Genomic DNA, 19010 nt, shown 5'->3' with positions numbered 1-19010 from the left:
AAAAACTGTAGGGATAGATGGGCACAGAGGGTGGGAAGAGTAGAAAAAGGGGGCAAAGAGCCCCCAGAGAAGGAAAAGCACTGGGTGGCCTCAGCCCCTCATGTAAGCGACAAGAAGAAGGCTGAGGGCCTCCAGATCCTCCTCCCCATTCACTGAAGTACAAAACTGACCCCTGGGGCAATGGAAAATCACTGGGAGATCGCAACAGGTCAGAGCTGCTGTATTTTAGTAAAGGAAGCAGATAGGAAGTGGACAAGGATGCAACTCCTGGCAGGAGCACAGATAAGCCAGGAGCCCTGTGCTGGACTCTGTGGGGACAGAGTGTCCCTGTGAAGGGGGAGGGAGGGCACCATGGGGTGTTATGGAGGTGACAGCACTTCTCCCATGTTGGGACCCCAAAGCCACATCCTGTACAAAAGGACAAGGGCTGTGAACTGCTTACCAGGCCCCGGGGGTACAGGGGCTGGGGGACAGGCTCAGTTCTGGGACTGGGAACTGAATAAAATAAACCATTTCTAACAGTTTCACCTGCACCGACATGAAGGCACCACAGCCAGCAGCCTCTGCTCCCACCACCTGTGGGGACTGGCCACAGCCTCACCTTGCTGAAATGAGGAGGAAGATGGAGAAGAGGAGGGCTGCTGTGTCAGTCCCTGTTTGGTAAAGCCACAAACACTCCTATTAAAAAACAGCGGTATAAAAACGGTACAGAAACCCACCACTGGCCCCAGCTGATGATCCCAGTAGGGTCAGTCCAGAGGGCATCAGCACCAGGCCCCTATGGGCAACCCCAGCACAGCCACAGGGTGTCCCTACTATAGTGCCCCCAAAAAGTGCAGGGGCAATAAAGCCACACCTAGGGCAAGATAAAAAACAAACAAACCCTCCCACTCCCACCCCAGCATGATCCCACATGACCCTAACCTACAGCACTGATTTTTTTTTTTTCTTTTTTTTTTTTTCTTTTTCTTTTTTTTTCCTTTTTCCCTCCCTCTCCTTTTTCCTTGCATTTTTCCCCCCCCTTCCTTCTTCAACATGGAGGAAGTCCGGGCTGGAGGCTGGCGAGGTGTTAGGAGGCGGCGATGGCTGTGCCCCCACTCAGCTTGACAATCATCTGTTGGCAGTCGTTGCATGAGCGCTTGTCCCCAACCTTCTCCAGCGTGCGTGCAGCCTCAGCCAGCAGGACGGCACGCTGGCTGGGCGAGGACAGGAAAGACAGTGGGAGGTGGCGGCAGGCCAGCAGGATGGCAGTGGCTCTCTCCCTCTGCCCTGGCAGTGTGTCCAGCTCCCCTGCAACCAGCAGAGAAAAGAGCTACGGGAGCTGCTCACCCCAGGGAACTCCTTTTGCAGAGTCCCAGCTATGGGGGTGATTACAGAATCATTAACACTGGAGAAGACCAATAATATCATCTACTCCAACCACCCAACTACCACCAATACTGCCCACTAAACCATGTCCTCAGTGCCACATCTACCCTTTGCTTGAATACAGCCAGGGATGGTGACTCCATCACCTCCCTGGACAGCCTGTGCCACTGCAGCACTGCTCTTTTGGAGAAAAAAATTGTTCCTAATGTCCAGCCTGAACCTCTCCTAGTGTAACTTCAGGCCATTCCCTCTTGTCCTATTGCTGTTACCTGTGGGTAGAGGCTGACCCCCACCTCACCACAACCTCCCTTCAGCTTGTTTTAAAGAGAGACAAGGTCTCCCCTGAGCTCCTCTTTTCCAGACTGAACAACTCCAGTTCCCTCAGCTGCTCCCCATCAGACTCGTGCTCCAGACCCCTCTCAGCTCTGCTGCCCTACTCTGGACAAACTCCAGGGCCTCCATGTGCTTCTTTTAGTGAGGGGCCCGGAACTGAACACAGCACCAGTGCCAAGTACAGAGGGACAGTCACCTCTCTGCTCCTACTGGCTGCACTGTTGCTGATACAAGCCAAGATGCCACTGGCCTTCTTGGCCACCTAGGTACACTGCCGGCTTGTGTTTAGCTGAGCATTAACCAATACCCCCAAATCCTTTTCCTCCATGTAGCTTTCCATCTACTCTGCCCCAAGCCCGTAGAGTTGCATGGGGTGACCGAAGTGCAGGACCCAGCACTTGGTCTTGTTGAACTTTATCCCACTGGCTCAGCTCAGAGATCCAGCCTGTCCAGGTTCCTCTGTAGGGCCTTCCTATCCTCAGGCAGATTGACACTTCCTCCCAAGTTAATGCTGTCTACAAATTTACTGAGGGTGCACTCGATCTCCTCATCCAAATAATCAATAAAGATATTAAATAGGATGGGCCCCAGTACCAACTCCTGGCTGGCTCTACACAGCACCAAATAGCCACAGCCAAATGCAGCTCCCCATGCTGACCTTGCTTGCTGCTCTGGGTTGTGCGGCGCCTGAGACTGTGTTCCAGCAGCTGGTGGGTACGGGTAGGGCTGGCCCCTGCCATCAGGCGTACGGTAGCTTCGTGAAGAAAGACCTGGAGGGACAGCAGGGTGGGTGGTTAGGGGTAGGTTGGAGGCAGCCCTCAGCTGTGTCAGCAGCACAGTGTTGACACCCTGACAACAAGCAGAGCCCACATCCACCTGCCTGCAGTTTGCAGGTCAGGGCAAGAGGGAGGAAAGACAGAAAAAGTTGGGAGAAAAAAAAAAAAAAAAGCACAAATTGCTTTTGACATGTAACTGAGTAACCTGGAAAGGGAGACGGCCGAACCGCCAGAAAGAGGGCAGAAAATAGAAGAGCAGACACAAGTGGTGCTCCGCTCTTTCCTTCCCCACTCCTCTGCCAGGAGCAAGGGCCAAAGCTCACCTTGCGGTACGCAGGCCTGAAACTGTGGGCCAGCTTGCGCAGGCTGCCGAGGTCACGCTGGAAGCCAGTGAGCTCAGAGGGTGAGGCGTGGTAGGTCTCACCCAGCGCCTGGCTGCTGCTCGCCTGCTTCTGCCACAGGCTGGTGCGGAGGGACAGCAGCAGGTCACAGGCCAGCAGCTGGATCACCTGCGGGAGCCACAGAGCAGACACCGCTCAGCACCAGGCGAGGAGCACAGCAGAGCTGCACAGCTCGCCAAATCCCTTTTCCCCATCTGTTGCTGCCCCCTAGCAACGCTTGCTGTTCCAGCTGCCCTTCAGAGAGTACCTGCTCTGTCGAATGGAAAGCGCCTCTGTACTGCACTGCAGGAACATTGCACAGTTACTGCCAGCACATGCAATGCAACTACAATGCACTACAGCTGCCACCCAGGAGCGACAGGGACATGAGCTGTCCCCATACGCTGTGCAGGGAAGCTCCATCTTGAGGTGATCCTGGAGAGAAGAGAAACAAGCAACACACGTCCTCAGGAATAGCACAGCACCGTCCCACTTATGCAGAGGGGGTTCTGATGCCGCCTGAAATGGAGTGGCCCTGACATAATGAGGTCCCTTCTCACCGGTGGCAGCAGCTGCCCCTGGCTGGACAGAGATGGAGGTTTTCCGTAGGCCAAAGTGGACAAAAAACAAAACACAGCAGAGAAGAAGTGGCAGGTACTGGAAGGAAATGACAGCACCTGCAGCACTGCTCCTCTGTACAGCAGGGACAGAAAAAAATGCCAATGCCCTTCAGAAGCAAAGGGTGAAAGCATCCCCCATATTCCTATCAGACTCGGGACGAACGGAAAGAACAGACACGACCAGGCCACGATGGATCACACGCCGCCTGCAGTACGCAGCCCTTACATTGCTGAGGGGAGTGCTGGAGGCACCACTGCTCATGTTGAGGCTGTTCCACAGGTGGCTGCTGGCCCTCTCACAGTGACCCAGCGAGCTCTGCTGCCCGTCCGCCTTTGATGACAGTGAGGCCTGCATAGCTTTGCACAGGTGGAAGGTGGCTTTCACCAGGGCGTTCCTGGAAGAGAAAGAGCCCTGCTTTCAAGTACTACGTTGGTGTCACCTGCTCCACTCCGTGAGGAGGAATTTCTTCCTTATTTCTCACCTAAACCTACCCTCTTTGTGTTTGAAGCCATTACCCCATGTCCTATCACTACATGAACCTATAAAAAAAAATGTCCCTTCGTCTTTCTTAGAAGCCCGCCCTCAGCACATAGGAAGCCCATGGCTGTGCAGCACAGGCTGCAGCCTAAAGAAGGAAAAGTGGGAGTTTAGGAGCAGCACTACGCACTCAGACATCTCCAGGGACTTTGGCAGGCGCTCCACTTCGCTGAAACGTGACCTCACAGCTGTGTCATCCCCTCTGAGCCAACCAATGGCCATAGCGACTGCTGCCGACCACCACCTGCACACCACATCTGGGCCTACAAGAATGGACTCAAGGGTTAGAACCACAGAACCCACAAAGGCTGGAAAAGACCTCTAAGATCACCCAGTCCAAGCGTCAGCCCATCCCCAGTATGCCCACTGCTGATGTCCTCTGTGCCACATCCACATGGTTCTGGAACACCTCCAGGGATGGTGACTCTACTACCCTCTGTGCCAGTGCAGCACTGCTCTTTCTGAGAAGAATTTTTTCCTAATATCCAACCCGAACTTTCCCCGTCACAACTCGAGGCCATTCCCTCTCATTCTACTGCTGTCACTGGGAGAAGAGGCCAACCTCACCTTGCTACATCCAGAACTTACTCTATCTGCTTGTCTAGAAACACCATGACACCCATCCCGACAAGGCTCTGCACTCACCACCCCAATCCATCAGCTTCTCCGTTATTCAGCATTCTACCCAGAACACCCCAAAGTCAACCGATGGCCAAAGGACACACAGCCTGCTGCCCAGAGCTGTCTTTTAAGTTTCATGGCAATACTGACTCAAATGCAAGACTTCCCTTCCAACTGAAAGGCATCCCCTAGGAAAAGGGATATTCAGTTTCCCCACTGTGTTTGCTCTATGCATTTTGAGGAGCATCAGCAGCATCCCAGTGAATGGCCAGACGCCATCTACATCCAACACCAAGCGAGATGAATTCCCCACTGCTCGTTTACAGACTGCGCTCCTCCCCTCAGTGTGCATCAGGGAGTGCTGCTCCATGGCCAAACATCCCTCCACCACCACAGACTGCATTTCAGCCAGGCCTGGAGCTTGAAAGCTGGGGAGACACGTGGCAGCAGCACTTCCTGCAGCTAGTGGAGTTTCAGCTTAGTCAGACTTACCCAGGGCCGATTTCAGCATAGAACTGCTGGCAAAGGGTGGTGCTCCACTTCCCATCGAATCCAGGAAAGAGTTGAGCAATTTCAGGTATTCCATCGCACTGGAGAACTCGCTGAAACAAAAAGCAAGGCAGAGCTTCACTGTGCCATCAAGAAGGAGGCACCAAGGCCTGGAGGCATTTCTGATCAGTCATAACACGTCTTTAAACAAGGCTGACCCATTACGGAAGAGGGTGGAGGCAGAACCTTCAGGCTCTACCAGTATCACAACACTGTCAGACCTGAAGAGACCTCCAGAGAGTGGGAGTGTATGGACCAGTTTGAGGAGTAGCACCAACATCTGCCTGCGTGCACCTTCCAGGACCTGCACTGCAGCTACAGAGATGTTGGGACTTAAGTGGACCTTTGTCAGGGCTTTTGCTCCTTTACTAAGGGACAGGGGAGCAGGCTGTGCCCAAGTCCTTCACAGAAGGTGGCACCACTCTCCAGGGAGGGACCATTCCGCATACATCACGAAGCAGATTAACCCGTGTAATACACTTTTCAAGCGAAAGATGATCCATGTTAGCACTTAGTCAGCACCCCATGTTCTACAGACACCGAGCAGAAGCCGCCAGCATCCCCTCCAGTGCTTTAAATCTGCTGATGGACATATGTTATGAGTTGATTACAGGCTCCTTTTCAATCACTGCCTCCAGAAGAAGCTGAAGAATGTTTTTGCAAGTGACTATTTGCATATATGCAAATATATATGAATGCAAGTGAAAGTGTGGCAATGATCTAATTTCCTCGGACATGCTACAGAGCAGGATTTAGAGCTCCTTCCCCTAGAGGGGGAAAAAACAGCTCCCTGCATTAGGAAAGCCGGTCTTTCCAGGCAGGAGACACCACTAAGGAACTTTCCCACTCAGGCATTTACCTGCACTATTTTGGGATGCACGGTGCAACATGTGGATTTCCACTGCCAGTACATGCGATGCTTCGTTTGGTTACAAGAATGCATAACACAGGAAGGCAGCTGGGTCACTCTGCAACATGCCAAGGCCTTCTGACCCTGCACACACTTTGGTCAACTGCAGTGATAGTGGCACGCTAATTTTAGTGTCCCTGAACACTGCATTGTCAGCAGAGAATGTGCCAACCGGTTTAGGAATCGATGGGTACCATGCCAGCTGGCACCAGAAATGCCCACTACATCTGACAACAGCCAGAACTGCACCTGAGGCTTCAGAGGTTGTCATAAGAAGAGGCGAAGCTCACCCTTCTGACAGGCTGTGGTGGTCAGCTCCACGGGGCCATTCCAAGTCCTGGTTAAAGACTAACCCGTATATTTGCCTCGGACCACACAGTGACCATCAGCTCTGCTTCAGAATTTACAGCTACCCTCAGCACTGGAACTTACCAGGGTTCGTCCTCCTCTTGTCCCACCACCTCTTTTCTAGCCTGAGGCTTCACAAGGGAATCCACTGCTCTCTCCAGCAGGTTCTCACAAAAAGCCTGATGAACTTGTGCTATGGGATCCGCTACAGAAAAAGGAAAAGAACAAATCCAACACATTTTTCTTACCTTCAGCAACAGTCCCCTCCTGATACTGACAAGAAAATCTGAATTTTAAGAGAGAAAGAGCAGTAGAGGGAAACTCCTGAGGAATTACTGCAAAATCTTCTGAAGATTGAGTTTTCAGAGCCTTTTTAATCACCGTTCTTATTAATTATCAGCTGTATACAGCTACAGCCCAAGGCTAAACATCCCTGTGATACTTTAGCCACCCAGTAGAAGAGCAAGGATGCTGCTCTGGGGAGGCTATACTCCACCACCCCCCAGGCCACCCCACACAGGAACAGACGACATATGCAGGGCAGAGCCAGCTCCTGCAGTCCTGGAGGCACATTCCAACTGCTCAGTGAGACTACATTCAAGGTGAGGATGCAGGAGAACACCCTCCTGTTCCAAGACACCAGCTTTGGTGCCAGAAAGCACAGAAGTGGAAGTTGCCCGGACAACGTGCAGGCAGCCCCATGCCCAGAGCACAAGCAGCTCTCACCGGGGTTCCTTTGGGTGCAGTACAGGCTCTCTTTGGCAGCAGACTTCACCGTCCAGCTTCGCTCCACAAAGAACTTCTGTCCCAGAGGGTGGCAAAGCCAACGCAGCGAGTCAGGGATGGCGCTGCGCTCCGAGCTGCACAGGCTCTGCGCCTGGCTTAGGAAGTAGCTCTGGGGAAAGGAGAGGCACCCAGGGAAAGGTCAGACCACCACACAACATAACTACAGACCCCAGAACTGACAAAGCTTGCAGCCTTTCCCAGAGCCCTGCCTGGAGCTGCAGTGGCAGAAAACACTGTGACTCACCGCCAGGAAGCCCAGCTTGCCCCCACAGCGGGTCTTCAAGCCAACTGCGGCCGTCAGGTGGATTTCAGCCATTGTGCTGGGCGGGATCTTTTCTTCAGCACACTCAGCCAGATTGACAGCACACAGGGCCATGTGCAAACCGGAGTAAGCGGAGCTGGAGGGGAGTTTACCTGCACCAACAGGAGAGGAGAAGGGTTAACCTGAGACACGGCAGCACCTGTTACTCTGCAGTAACATGACTTGCTGGGGAACTGTCCTAGGCAGACAACCCCAGCTAAGATGGTGTAACCACAATTCACACAACAAAATTAAGCAGAAGGAAGTTGAGCTTGGATTTCTGATGTACTTGTAGCCTATTAAAATTGCAAATTAGTTTGCCAGGAAGGCAGCAAAAACAACCGTTCACAAGGAACATTCAAGCACTTCCTCAGTACACGTGCACATGCTGAGGTTTTCAAAGCATATCAACACCAACTGGCCATCTGCGCTTCATACAGCTTCACAAATTTGATTTTTCTCCAACAATTAGCCCTGGCCTCTGCTTTCACATTGCATTCCAAAGTGACAGAAAAGAAACAAGAAACAGCAGTGAAAAATGACTGGATTCTATCAAAGGCTGCTTGGGACAGCCTCTAAGCCACCTCTGCAGACTCATGGACATGGAAGGGGACACTGCAGTTTCTTCAGCCATTCTTATCATGGAATCATAGAATGGTTGGGTTGGAAGGGACCTCAGAGCCCACCCAGTCCCACCAGCTCAGGCTGCCCAGGGCCCCATCCAGTCTGGCCTTGAACCTCCAGGGATGGAGCACCCACAGCTCTCTAAGCAGCCTGGGCCAGCACCTCACTGCTCTCTATGTAAATTATTTCTCTCTAACATCTAACCTAAATCACCCCTCTTTTAGTTTAAAATCATTCCCCCTTGTCATATTACAACCTATATAAAAAGTCAGTCTCCTGCTTATGAACTCAAGCACTGAAAGGCTGCAATGAGGTCTCCTTGCAGCCTTCTCTTCTCCAGGCTGAACAAGCCCAGCTCCCTCAGCTAGTCTCTGTAGGAGAGGTGCTCCAGCCCTCTGAGCATCTTTATGACCTCCTCTGGACACGTTCCAGCAGTTCTGTGTCTTTCCTAAGCTGAGGTCCCAAGTCTGGGTGGGGCCTCACAAAGGCAGAGCTGGGGACAATCCCCTCCCTTGCCCTGCAGGCCACCCCTCTTTTGATGCAGCCCAGGATACTGCTGGTCTTCTGGGCTGCAAGCACACACTGCTGGCTCACATCAAGCCTTTCATTCACCAGAAATCCCCTAAGACCCTCTCCACAGGGCTGCTCCCAGCGAGTTCTTCTCCCAGTGTGTACTCATGTCTGGAGCTGCACGGATCCAAGTGCAGCACCTTGTACTTGGCCTTGCTGAACCTCATTAGGATATTGTGGGCCCACTTTTCAAGCTCTACCGCCTCTGCCCTACCTGTGATGTGGAGCTGATGGAGCTTGTGGTAGGCCAGAGCTGCATCCCGAGCGCTGGTCTTGGCCTCGTCCTCAGAGCCCGCAGTGGCCTCTCTGGCCCGCCACTGGTGAGAGGTCCTCTTCAGCAGCCACCGCACCAGTGCCAGCTTCTGCAGGCTGTAGCGGATGACGTTCCAGGAGAGGCTGCAGGCCAGGTCCAGGCGGGAGGCCGGCAGCGCTCGGCCCAAGACCGACAGGCAGGTCTGCAGGTTTGATGCTGCCGCAGCAAAATCCCCCTGCAAACATCGTGGCAAAAGGTTACACAACAAAAAGCACAACCAGAGAGATGCTCTGGGACCTCCTCGCCAATGTGAGCAATGTGAGACAAAGCAATGAGTAACCTGTGTAAGAGCTTCAGCTGAGGAAAGTCAACAATTTAGGATACTCAGACCGAATTTGGCCCAGCACATCACATTTGACATAGGGGCCTGGTCCTGCAATGGCTGCAACAGCTGGGAGACACACTGGCACCAGCTGAAAGCAGCTCCTGCCTTCTCAGACAAGGCAGAAGCTTTGGGGTGCCCATGTCAGAACTGAAATCCTGCTTCAACAATGGAAAAGAGCTGGAGGACAGGGGATGCAGCAAACACCCATTCCAGTTAGACTTGTTTAGCTTGGAGAGGAGAAAACTCCAGGGAGACCTCATAGCAGCCTTCCAGTACTTGAGATTATAAACATGAGGGAGATCTACTTTTCACATGGCATAAGAGTGACAGAACAGGTGGAGATGGCCTTAAACTAAAAGAGGGGATATTCAGGTTAGGGAGAAATTATTTATTCAGAGGGTGGTGAGGTGCTGGCACAGCTGCCCAGGGAGCTGTGGGTGCCCCATCCCTGGAGGTTCAAGGCCAGGTTGGATGGGGCCCTGGACAGCCTGAGCTGGCGGCTGGCAGCCCTGCCCACGGCACGGGGTGGGACTGAGTGGGCTTTGAGGTCCCTTCCAGCCCAACCATTCTGTGATTCTAAAGATCCCACCACCCAGGCACCATGAAACCTATAATAGCAGCCAGCTGGTAGCTTCCGCTGAGCTACCATCAGGACAAGCTCATGCTACAAAAAGACACCCTTGAGCACTGTTTGCCTGCAGGAGAGGCCAGGACCGGGACACAAACCAACACCGTGTTTCCAAGGATTGCTGCAAGATGCAACAGCGAGGCACAAGGACAGAGCTCACTAATTCAGGCTGAGGGAGGACAGCAATCTGCTCAAGACAAGCCAGCACCACCAACTTCTCTGCAAATCAGACCGGATACAATCCAGAAATACCACACACTTGCCAAGGCACCATCTTGTTAGGCCACTTTTCCTACACCTCCTCCTACGAGACGCATGTGATGCAAAGCAAGGAGGCAGCCCTACCCGTGCCAGATCCAGGTCTGCCTGCTTGCGGTGCCTCCAGAATGCGACCGATGACCTCGAGTGCAGCCGGGTCACTGGCTCTCCGTGCACGAGGAGCTTCACGAACACGCTGAGGACGATCACACCGTTCACGAGCCACAGGATCAGTGTGGGCATCATCCAGCCAAACCATCCACCCGCGTCTGCAAAAGACACCCCGAAAGAAAAGGGAGAAGTTGATCCTGACACTGAAAACGCTGCAATACAATGAGCCCAGACCGACAAGGATGTACGGCTCTGTTTGCCACTTGTAATATCACATTTTGCAAAGGCTGCATTTTACTGGGAAACAGCTCTTCATCAACACCAAGCCACAACATTCCCAACCTAACTGAAATAGTTGCTTTCACAAGGCTGATTTACAAAACCTGAGTCAGCGCTTCTAAAATAATCTTAATGCAAGACGTTCTAGGAAAGCTATTGGATACACCCATTGGTATTCAATACCTCAGGGTCATTTTCCAGTCTTAATTAGGTGTACAAAGCAACAGTGAGAAAATACGTTGACCAGCTGGTTAAGTGACAACACACCTACAGAATCCCCTGAGCTCATCTTTAGTTGAGCCGTCCTCTAAATTACTGACAGTACGGATCCCAGCTCACATCACCCCAACTCTTTACCTGACTCAATGGTCAGCATGCTCCTGCCAGAGCCATGGCGTGTGAGGCTGTCAGATTCCGGGTTCCCTCTGGCATCCAGAAGGGATGTCAAAGGGTTGAAGGAAAGGCACAGGAATGTCAGGGCACACAGGAGGATTCGGGAGCGGTCCACCATGCCAAGAGCCACAGGAGGAGAGTCAGGTTCATCCTTAACCTTCAAAGGATTTGGAGTGGAGAGAAGAAAAAACACAAAGACTGCTTAACATTCCATAAAACAGAAAATGCTAATGTCGAAGTAGAGAAGGAAGAGACAGAATAAGTTTTAAAATTTAAGATTAAGATCAGTAAGAACTCCAGTGGAGCTTTCCCTCGATTAATAAGGTCAGGCTGAAGTACTCGAGTGCCTTCACCTTCCTCCTGCTCCCAGTCATGTCAGTTACCACTGACTAAACCCTGCTTTATGCCAGGACTAACTTCTTCTCTGAGGGCCTCCAAGAGGATTCATTTCTTCCAAACCCATCAGCTAAAGGAAGTCAACAGATTGCTGTAACTGCAGTTACTTACAGTCTTGCTACCCACAGCTGAGATCGCCATCCTTTTCCACGTTCTTCTGCTTTATTCATAGGACATATCTATCTCTTGAAAGCCATGGGCAATTTGGGTCATGAACATTCACCATGAGAATCATAGAATTGTTTGAGGTGGAAGGGACCCTTAAAGGCCATCTGGTCCAACTCCTCTGCAATGACCAGGGACACCCAGAGCTCAATCAAAGTGCTCAGAGCCCCTCCAGCCTGATCTTGGATGTCTCCAGGGACTGGGCATGCACCACCTCTGTAGGCAATGAGTCCATAGAGAACCTACTGGTGCTGAAGTCTAAGCACAGTTCCAGCAGCTAAGGCATGGCTCAAATAATACAGCTCAGGAAGTAGCCTTAATCATTCAAAATAAGTAAATAAAGCACTCCTATGCAGCTTCCTCATCCTTACAATATATGCCTGATCCCTACAGCTCTGCTTGCCTGACGTCTGCTAGCTCCATTCTTGAAAACTGTGACAACATAAACTCCGACAAATCAAGTCAGAAATACCTTTGCATCATCAAGGAGTGGACTTCCTGGCTCTGAATCAATGGAATAGGGGGAGAAGCCAGCCTGTGATCCCGAATCAGAGGCGGGAGGAGACATCAGAAGAACATTCTGGTTGAAGTCATCTATCTTCAGGTCCGCGTCGTTGTCAACCAGACTGCTTAGGTCAATGCCTTTCAACAGTTCTGCAAGAACCAGAACACATCATGCACACATCTCGCAATCCTACACCCTGCTCAGAACACAGGCCACCCCCATGCAGCATGCACCTATCTACCTCTGCCAGTGACAAAGAACTGAAAGAGGCAGCCTACATTCATGCAGACCACCTCCTTCCTGCACACTCACAACTTACTGTTTTTCTGGTTAGCCAGCTTCAGAACCATGTTCTCCTGTCTCAGCTTATGGTTGGCCTGCTGCAAGTATTTGATGTAATCAATGGCTTTTCTCAGAACTCCAGACTTGTGCATCTGCAAGGAATTAAGACACACAGAAAGCAGTTTGTACTATGTGCTTCCAGGGTCGCTCTTACTCATAGGGGTACCACAACCCTACGTATCACAGAAGGGACACAAACAGAAGGGAGTAGAGGGCCACCTGGCATTAGCAAAAGGAAATGAATAGTAGGACATGTTCTGGGCCAAAGTATCCCACTTTGGAAGACACATAAGGACTGGACAACAGAGCTTGAGTCCTTGTATCTGAGATTTCTCAACGTTTTCACAAAAGCAGTACAATGAAAACTGATTAACATCCCAATCACAAGAGTTCACGTCTTGACTTCAGTCAGAAATAGTCTTTTGAAAGTATCATAGTATCATAGTTTTGAAATGAAATGAATGTCTCTTTTCCAGGATGATGGAGCAAGCTGCTGTCAGTTAACCAGGGTTCACCATTCAATTGATACAAGTAGTTCTCTCCACTGCTCAGTCCCTCCTCCATCCCCGTGAAAATACATGCTTCCAGCACAGGCTGCCAGCATGACGTACAGCAAACAGCACTGGTCAAACATGGTCCAAGGTGGCTTCAATACATCTCAATATTTACTGGAATCAAATTGGAAAGCTCTGTGCAAGAAGACACTGTTTTAAATTTTATCTTATTGCAATATGCATGCGCATACTCCTAACAGCAGTCTGTACCCATCTGCCCCGTTTAATAAAGCAACGAGCACCTGAGGACACAAGTATTCCTGACACCACACTTGCTCTTATTGCACATTTTTTTTTTACCTTGGCATCTGTCCCCATGATGAGGTCCTTCAGCTCAATGATCTTGTCATTTATAGAGGATCGGTAACGTTTTTCAATGATGTTGTGAGTTGTTCTCCTTTCTCCCTCTTTTGGTGGGTCTGGTTGCTTGACACCTCCAGGAACTTGTTTGATAGGCACCTTTTCTTGTCCCATCATCACTGGCATTGTGGTCAGAATGGTTCCATTGCTCCCAACAAGGGTCTACAAAGACCACACGCAGCAAAGTATCACCAGCAATCAGCCAACATAGACAAGATTATGATGCCAAGAGCAAACAAAGTAAACAAAAGCAGAATCAAGAAAAGTCCACAAAGCTCAAAAAAGGAAGAGGTACACCGTTTTCCCATGTTCCTTAGCTGGCACAAGTATGGGAACGGTAGCATAGGAAAAAACATCCACACTGCCTCCCACAGTAAAAGGAGCTCTTTTCTCCGAGAGTATCATCACCCCAACACCCTTTCACCAATACCATGCTCTGATCATCCACAATTCAAACAGAGACATGGACCAAACCTCCTTCCTGCTATTAGAGTCCCCACATCTCCAAATGCATGAAGAAAGTCACTGGATCAACAACAGGCAATGCTACTTCTGAACCTACAACATTAGAGGGGTTCTGACTGTGGAAAGACAAACTCTAGCTTGAAGTTAATTTGAATTGGACTGCATAGGGGAAAAAAATAGATCCCTAACTACATTAAGCTACAAAATGCCTTCAGATGAGGTATTAAGGCAGAGTGATACACACTGATGTGAAGAGCTTGGACTTCTGTCACTCTCTACAACAACGTGAAAGGAGGTTGTAGCAAGGTGGGTTGGCATCTTTTCCCAGGTAACAATAATAGGATGGGATGTAATGGAGGTGATGCAGTCACTGTCCCTGGAGGTGTTCCAGAATCGTTTGGATGTGGCACTGAGGGATGGTGGGGATGGGCTGACAGTTGGATGAGGTGATTCTACAGGTCTTTTCCAACCTTAATGATTCTATGGTTTATATATAAACAGACCATCTCCTCCCAGCCAAAGCAGCATGTACTACAGGAGAAAAATATAGTGAATCCCACCAGAATGGTTGCACAGAGGGGATTCTAGGACAGTCAGACCAAAGGAAATTATTTAGACTGCTCCAACCAGAAATGTAAGATTGGGAAGGGTACAGCTGGTCTCTGAAGCACACTCGGAATCAGAGAAGTTGCTATGGAAGAGTTATGTACACTAAAAGTCAGACTGATGCAGGCAACAGTAATTTAGCCCCAAGCAAACTAAGAATCGACTTCAATTCTGAAATAGTTTTCTAATTAGCATTACAGAAATTAATGTAGGTTCACTTAAAGCTGGAAGCTGACAAATAAGTAAATTTAAGTCTTCCATCTCTCCTCAGTTAATTTCCAGCATATTTCAGTGCATTCAGAATGCTCTGCGGGTTGTGTATTTGCCAGTCACAATCACATGAACCTCATCTCCATGACCAAGTGAGACCTAACAGCAAGTAAACTGAAAATTTTGGTCTGGCTGCTACTAAGGGCATAGAAACCCCAGTATGCTACGCAGACAGAAGTTAAGTCCAGGCTTGCAAGCTTATCTCCAGCAATAAATATTTGAACAGAAGGACCTTTGCAGAATGCACAAGGCTGTGATAAAAGCCTCTTTGGGGCACAAAGCATCTCCAAGCTGATAAGTCATGGCCCTGAAGCACTGCTGCCATCTTGAATGATGACCCTAACCCCTTGCAGCACGTGCCCTTTGAGGAGTAGTTTAATTAGTTTTTACATTCAACATTTTGCCATTGGATTCTACAGAGGGAGAAAGGAAAAGAAAGATCCACAGCCATCCTGAGTCAGTTGGCTTTAAGCGTCTTTCACGGAGGTTAAAAACCACATGGAATTCTTCGGTCACACTCCTCTCCTAGTAATGCTAGAAAAAGGTAAACAGGAACGTGCCCTTGCTCTGTGTTTACTGGCCATGGGAGGCTGCCAAAAATGCACAGTCTGTGCTCTCAGCCTTGGCAGAAGGGGCACATTACTCACATTGGACATGTTTAGAGTACCATTTGGAACCCCTCCCATCCACACCATTGGAGAACTCCGAACACCAAACCTTCTTGTATTAGGAAATAACGTCATTGAGGGGAGGAAGAAGAGTATTAACAGTGGTACCTGCAGAGCTGTGGTCTGGATAGGAGTGGTGAGTGCAGTGAGCGCTGGGTTCTGCACCGCAGCCATAACAGGATTGCCATCCGCCTTCAGCGTGGTCAGCACGAGGGAATCTGTCTTGATGATCTGAGGCTGGACCAGAACCTGCACGGGGAACAGCCAGAGGTGAGGGGATGAGTGGGCATGCACTGCTCTGTTCCTTTCAGCGGTCAGAGGCAGTGACAACCCACTGGTGCTGACATCAGAGAACAGTAGTAAGCCAGTGCCGAAAAACACCAAGGAGCTGATGAAAGGATTCCTCTGCCCTTGCCTGTAGCAAGCTTCCTGTGTCAGCTGGGGGAGCCCTCAGGGTACAACACATGTGTGGGGGTAACAGCGACTGGGTGAGAGGGAATAGCCTCAAGTTGTGCCAGGGGAGGTTTGAGGTGGATGCTAGCAAAAACTTCTCCAAAAGAGCAGTGCAGCAGTGGCACAGGCTGCCCAGGGAGGTGGTGCAGTCACCATTCCTGGAGGTGTTCCAGAACCGTGTGGATGTGGCACTGAGGGACGTCGTCACTGGTGGGGATGGGCTGGCGGTTGGATACTAGTGATCTTTTCCACCCTTAATGATTCTATGCCACAGCACCTCCCAGTGCCAGCAGCGGTTCCTTCCTCTGATTTAACTGGGAGGGTGTCAGAACAGTTATTTTGCTGTGACACATCTGGCTGTTGCTCTTTCAAGTACTTCACTGACTCTCAAATACAGAGAACCCAAACAGAATCACAGAATCATAGAATCACAGAATCATTCAGGTTGGAAAAGACCTTAAAGATCATCGAGTCCAACCACAACCTAACCATACTACCCTAACTCTAACAACCCTCCACTAAATCATGTCCCTGAGCACCACATCTGAATGGTTTTTAAACACATCCAAGGATGGTGACTCAACCACCTCCCTGGGGAGCCTATTCCAGTGCTTCACAACCCTTTCTGTAAAGAAGCTTTTCCTGATATCTAACCTAAACTTACCCTGGCACAACTTGAGGCCATTTCCCCTCATCCTGTCACCTGTCACCAGTGAGAAGAGACCAACCCCACTCTCGCTGTAAGCACCTTCCAGATATTGGAAGAGAGCAATAAGGTCTCCTCCCCTCAGCCTCCTTTTCCCCAGACTAAACAGCCCCGGATCCTTCAGTCTCTCCTCACAGGACATATTCTCCAAGTCCTCCACAAGCCCTGTTGCCCTTCTTTGGACCTGCTCCAGCACCTCAATGTCCTTTCTGTACCGAGGTGCCCAAAACTGAACACAGTACTCAAGGTGAGGTTTCACCAGTGCCGAGTACAGGGGCAGGATTACTTCCTTAGTCCTGCTCACCACATCAATTCCTGATGCAATTATTCCTGATACAGTTGAACCAGAACAATTTTTTCACAGGGAGTGTTCCCTAGTGAAGAAGCACTTATCTAACACTTATCAATACCTACTAAAGGTGAGAGCCAGGTGGATGGGCCAGGCTCTTTCACTTCCACTTACCGGCACCTGCTGGACCTGTGGTGCTGCCACCGTCTGAACTGTGGCGGGTGCCAGTGCCTGGATGGTGCCACCAGCAGCCTGTGTCAGTACACGTGGGGCTGGCACCGCCTGCACCTGCTGCTGGATGGTGACTGGCTGCACCTGGGGGGACGTCACCAGGCTCTGAACCTGGGGCTGAAGAACTGCAAACAAGGAGAGACGTCAGGGACTGCACCATGATGAGGCCTTCTAAGCTTTCTGCTATGGATAACAACCAACCCCAACGCTACCTTGGAAGCTCGTGGCCGTGTTCTGGTATAGGACGGGCTGCTGGATGATCCTGGTCTGGGGCGCAGAGCTGAAGGTGGGGGTGATCATCACCGTCTGCTGCTGGAGCTGGGGCTGGAGCTGGGGCCGGGGCTGGAGCAGCGGGGCTGGGCGCTGTGGGGCTGGTGGCACCTTCACCGGGATGCTCTGCAGCTGCGGGGAGGCGGCGGGCGGAGGGAAGGGCTGCTGGGCCTGGCCATAGGACCGCGTAGCATCCAGGGCACCACCGCCTGTGCCACTGCCACCACCGCCGCCGCCACCACCCTGGAAGGTGCCACACAGAGGGTCCGAAAACAGGTCTGGGAAGTCCCCTGCCTGGTTGCTGACGAACTGCAGCATCTCTGCAAGAAGGAAAGGGAACATTTGGGGCTGGTTGGTTCCATGGGACACAGGGTCAGGACTCAGAGGCCAGCAGTGGGCACAGGAGGAAGCGGCAGCTTCAGAAGTCCCAGAGGTAGCCAGTAACTCCGTGTTGAAACACTCCCAGAGTTCGGGATCCAATATTTTCAGCCCATTGCCATTTGTCCAATCCCCATCCCAGCTTCACGCTCGGAGGAGGAGGATGAGCAGCCCCATGACTTCAGTAAGAGCCGTCCTCCCACCTAGGGCTGCCTCACACCACCCATCCTCTGCCCACAGAGCCCCACCGGGACACGCGGATGGTGACTCACCCTGACTTCGGGTAATTTCAGGTATACAGGGAAATAGGGGAAACACACTCAAGAAAACAGAACTTGCAGAACTTGAGCTGAGAAATGCATGGGTATGCCTAAGGAGATCCCATAGCCAAAGCTTCCTCCTGACTGCCCCCCGATGACCATCTGAGCTCCCCGATCCCATCCCAACATCCGACACGCAGGACCCCACATTGCACAGATACCGCAGGGGCTGTACACAGGTATGGAAGCAGCACTGGGGTTTATGGTGAAGGAGTGGCAGTAGGGCTCTCCCCACACCACCCCATGCCGCACCCAGGACACACAACACGGCACTTTCCCACTCGATGACACTGCCATTTTGCGAGCAGGTGGCCCCACGCAGGTAAGGGACGGGCATAACGCGTTGGATGTGCTCCAACGCACTCCATGCTTGGATACAGGGCCCTCCCCGGGGCCACTCGTTAGGATCGGCACTAATTACTGCTTCGCCCCCCGCCGCCCTCTGACGTCACGCTGCTCCCCGTGACGTCACGCGCATGACTCAAACCCGCCAACACGCGCTGCGGGGGCTTCCCCGCACCCCCACGTAGCCCACGCGTGGCACAGCACCGAGCCCCGCGCTCCCGCCCGGCCCCGCGCTCACCGTCGATGTCGCCCAGCGTCAGCTCGTCGCCCAGCTCAGTCAAGGTCTCCATGCCCTCGGCGCCCAGCTCGCCGCTCTCCATGTCGCACGGCCCCGTTCCGCTCCCCGCCCGCTCTAAGCGGAGGAAGCAGCCCGGCGCCGCCGGCCCCGCGCCATCTTGCACCGCCCCGGCCCCGCCCCCACCTGCCTGGCCCCGCCCCCCCGCGCGCTGTCATTGGGACCAGGTCGGCGGCAGCCAATAGGAGCGCGCAGCGCCGCGTGGCGTGATGGCGCGTCGGCGATCAGCAGCTGCGATTAGCATGCGAGACCACGCCCCCTGCCTCACGCGCTACATATTCATGAGGGGGCATGGCCTAGCCCACGAGCGTGAGCCCCGCGCCGCGCCCACGGCCCTGCCCACCGCCTTCTCCATGGCAGC

At 51.9% G+C, this 19010-nt stretch overlaps 1 protein-coding gene across 1 annotated transcript; it reads right to left on the bottom strand.

Moving 5' to 3' along the window:
- Positions 1–1069: 1069 nt before the first annotated feature.
- SREBF2 (sterol regulatory element binding transcription factor 2) lies at positions 1070–18674 on the bottom strand (the record flags this gene model as incomplete). Its single annotated transcript, XM_079539939.1, has 19 exons — positions 1070–1290; positions 2360–2471; positions 2801–2986; positions 3704–3872; positions 4146–4278; positions 5129–5238; positions 6528–6648; positions 7170–7338; positions 7474–7643; positions 8939–9212; positions 10336–10517; positions 10996–11188; positions 12065–12246; positions 12417–12531; positions 13294–13515; positions 15471–15611; positions 16985–17166; positions 17254–17631; positions 18593–18674. The coding sequence occupies 19 exons, from the start codon at positions 18672–18674 to the stop codon at positions 1070–1072; spliced, it is 3342 nt and encodes a 1113-aa protein (XP_079396065.1).
- Positions 18675–19010: the final 336 nt, after the last annotated feature.

This window comes from Tetrao urogallus (assembly GCF_951394365.1).
Source record: "Tetrao urogallus genome assembly, chromosome: 1".
NCBI lineage: Eukaryota > Metazoa > Chordata > Aves > Galliformes > Phasianidae > Tetrao > Tetrao urogallus.
The sequence above is the reverse complement of the archived record's forward strand: the minus strand, read 5'-3'. Positions and strand labels throughout refer to the sequence as shown.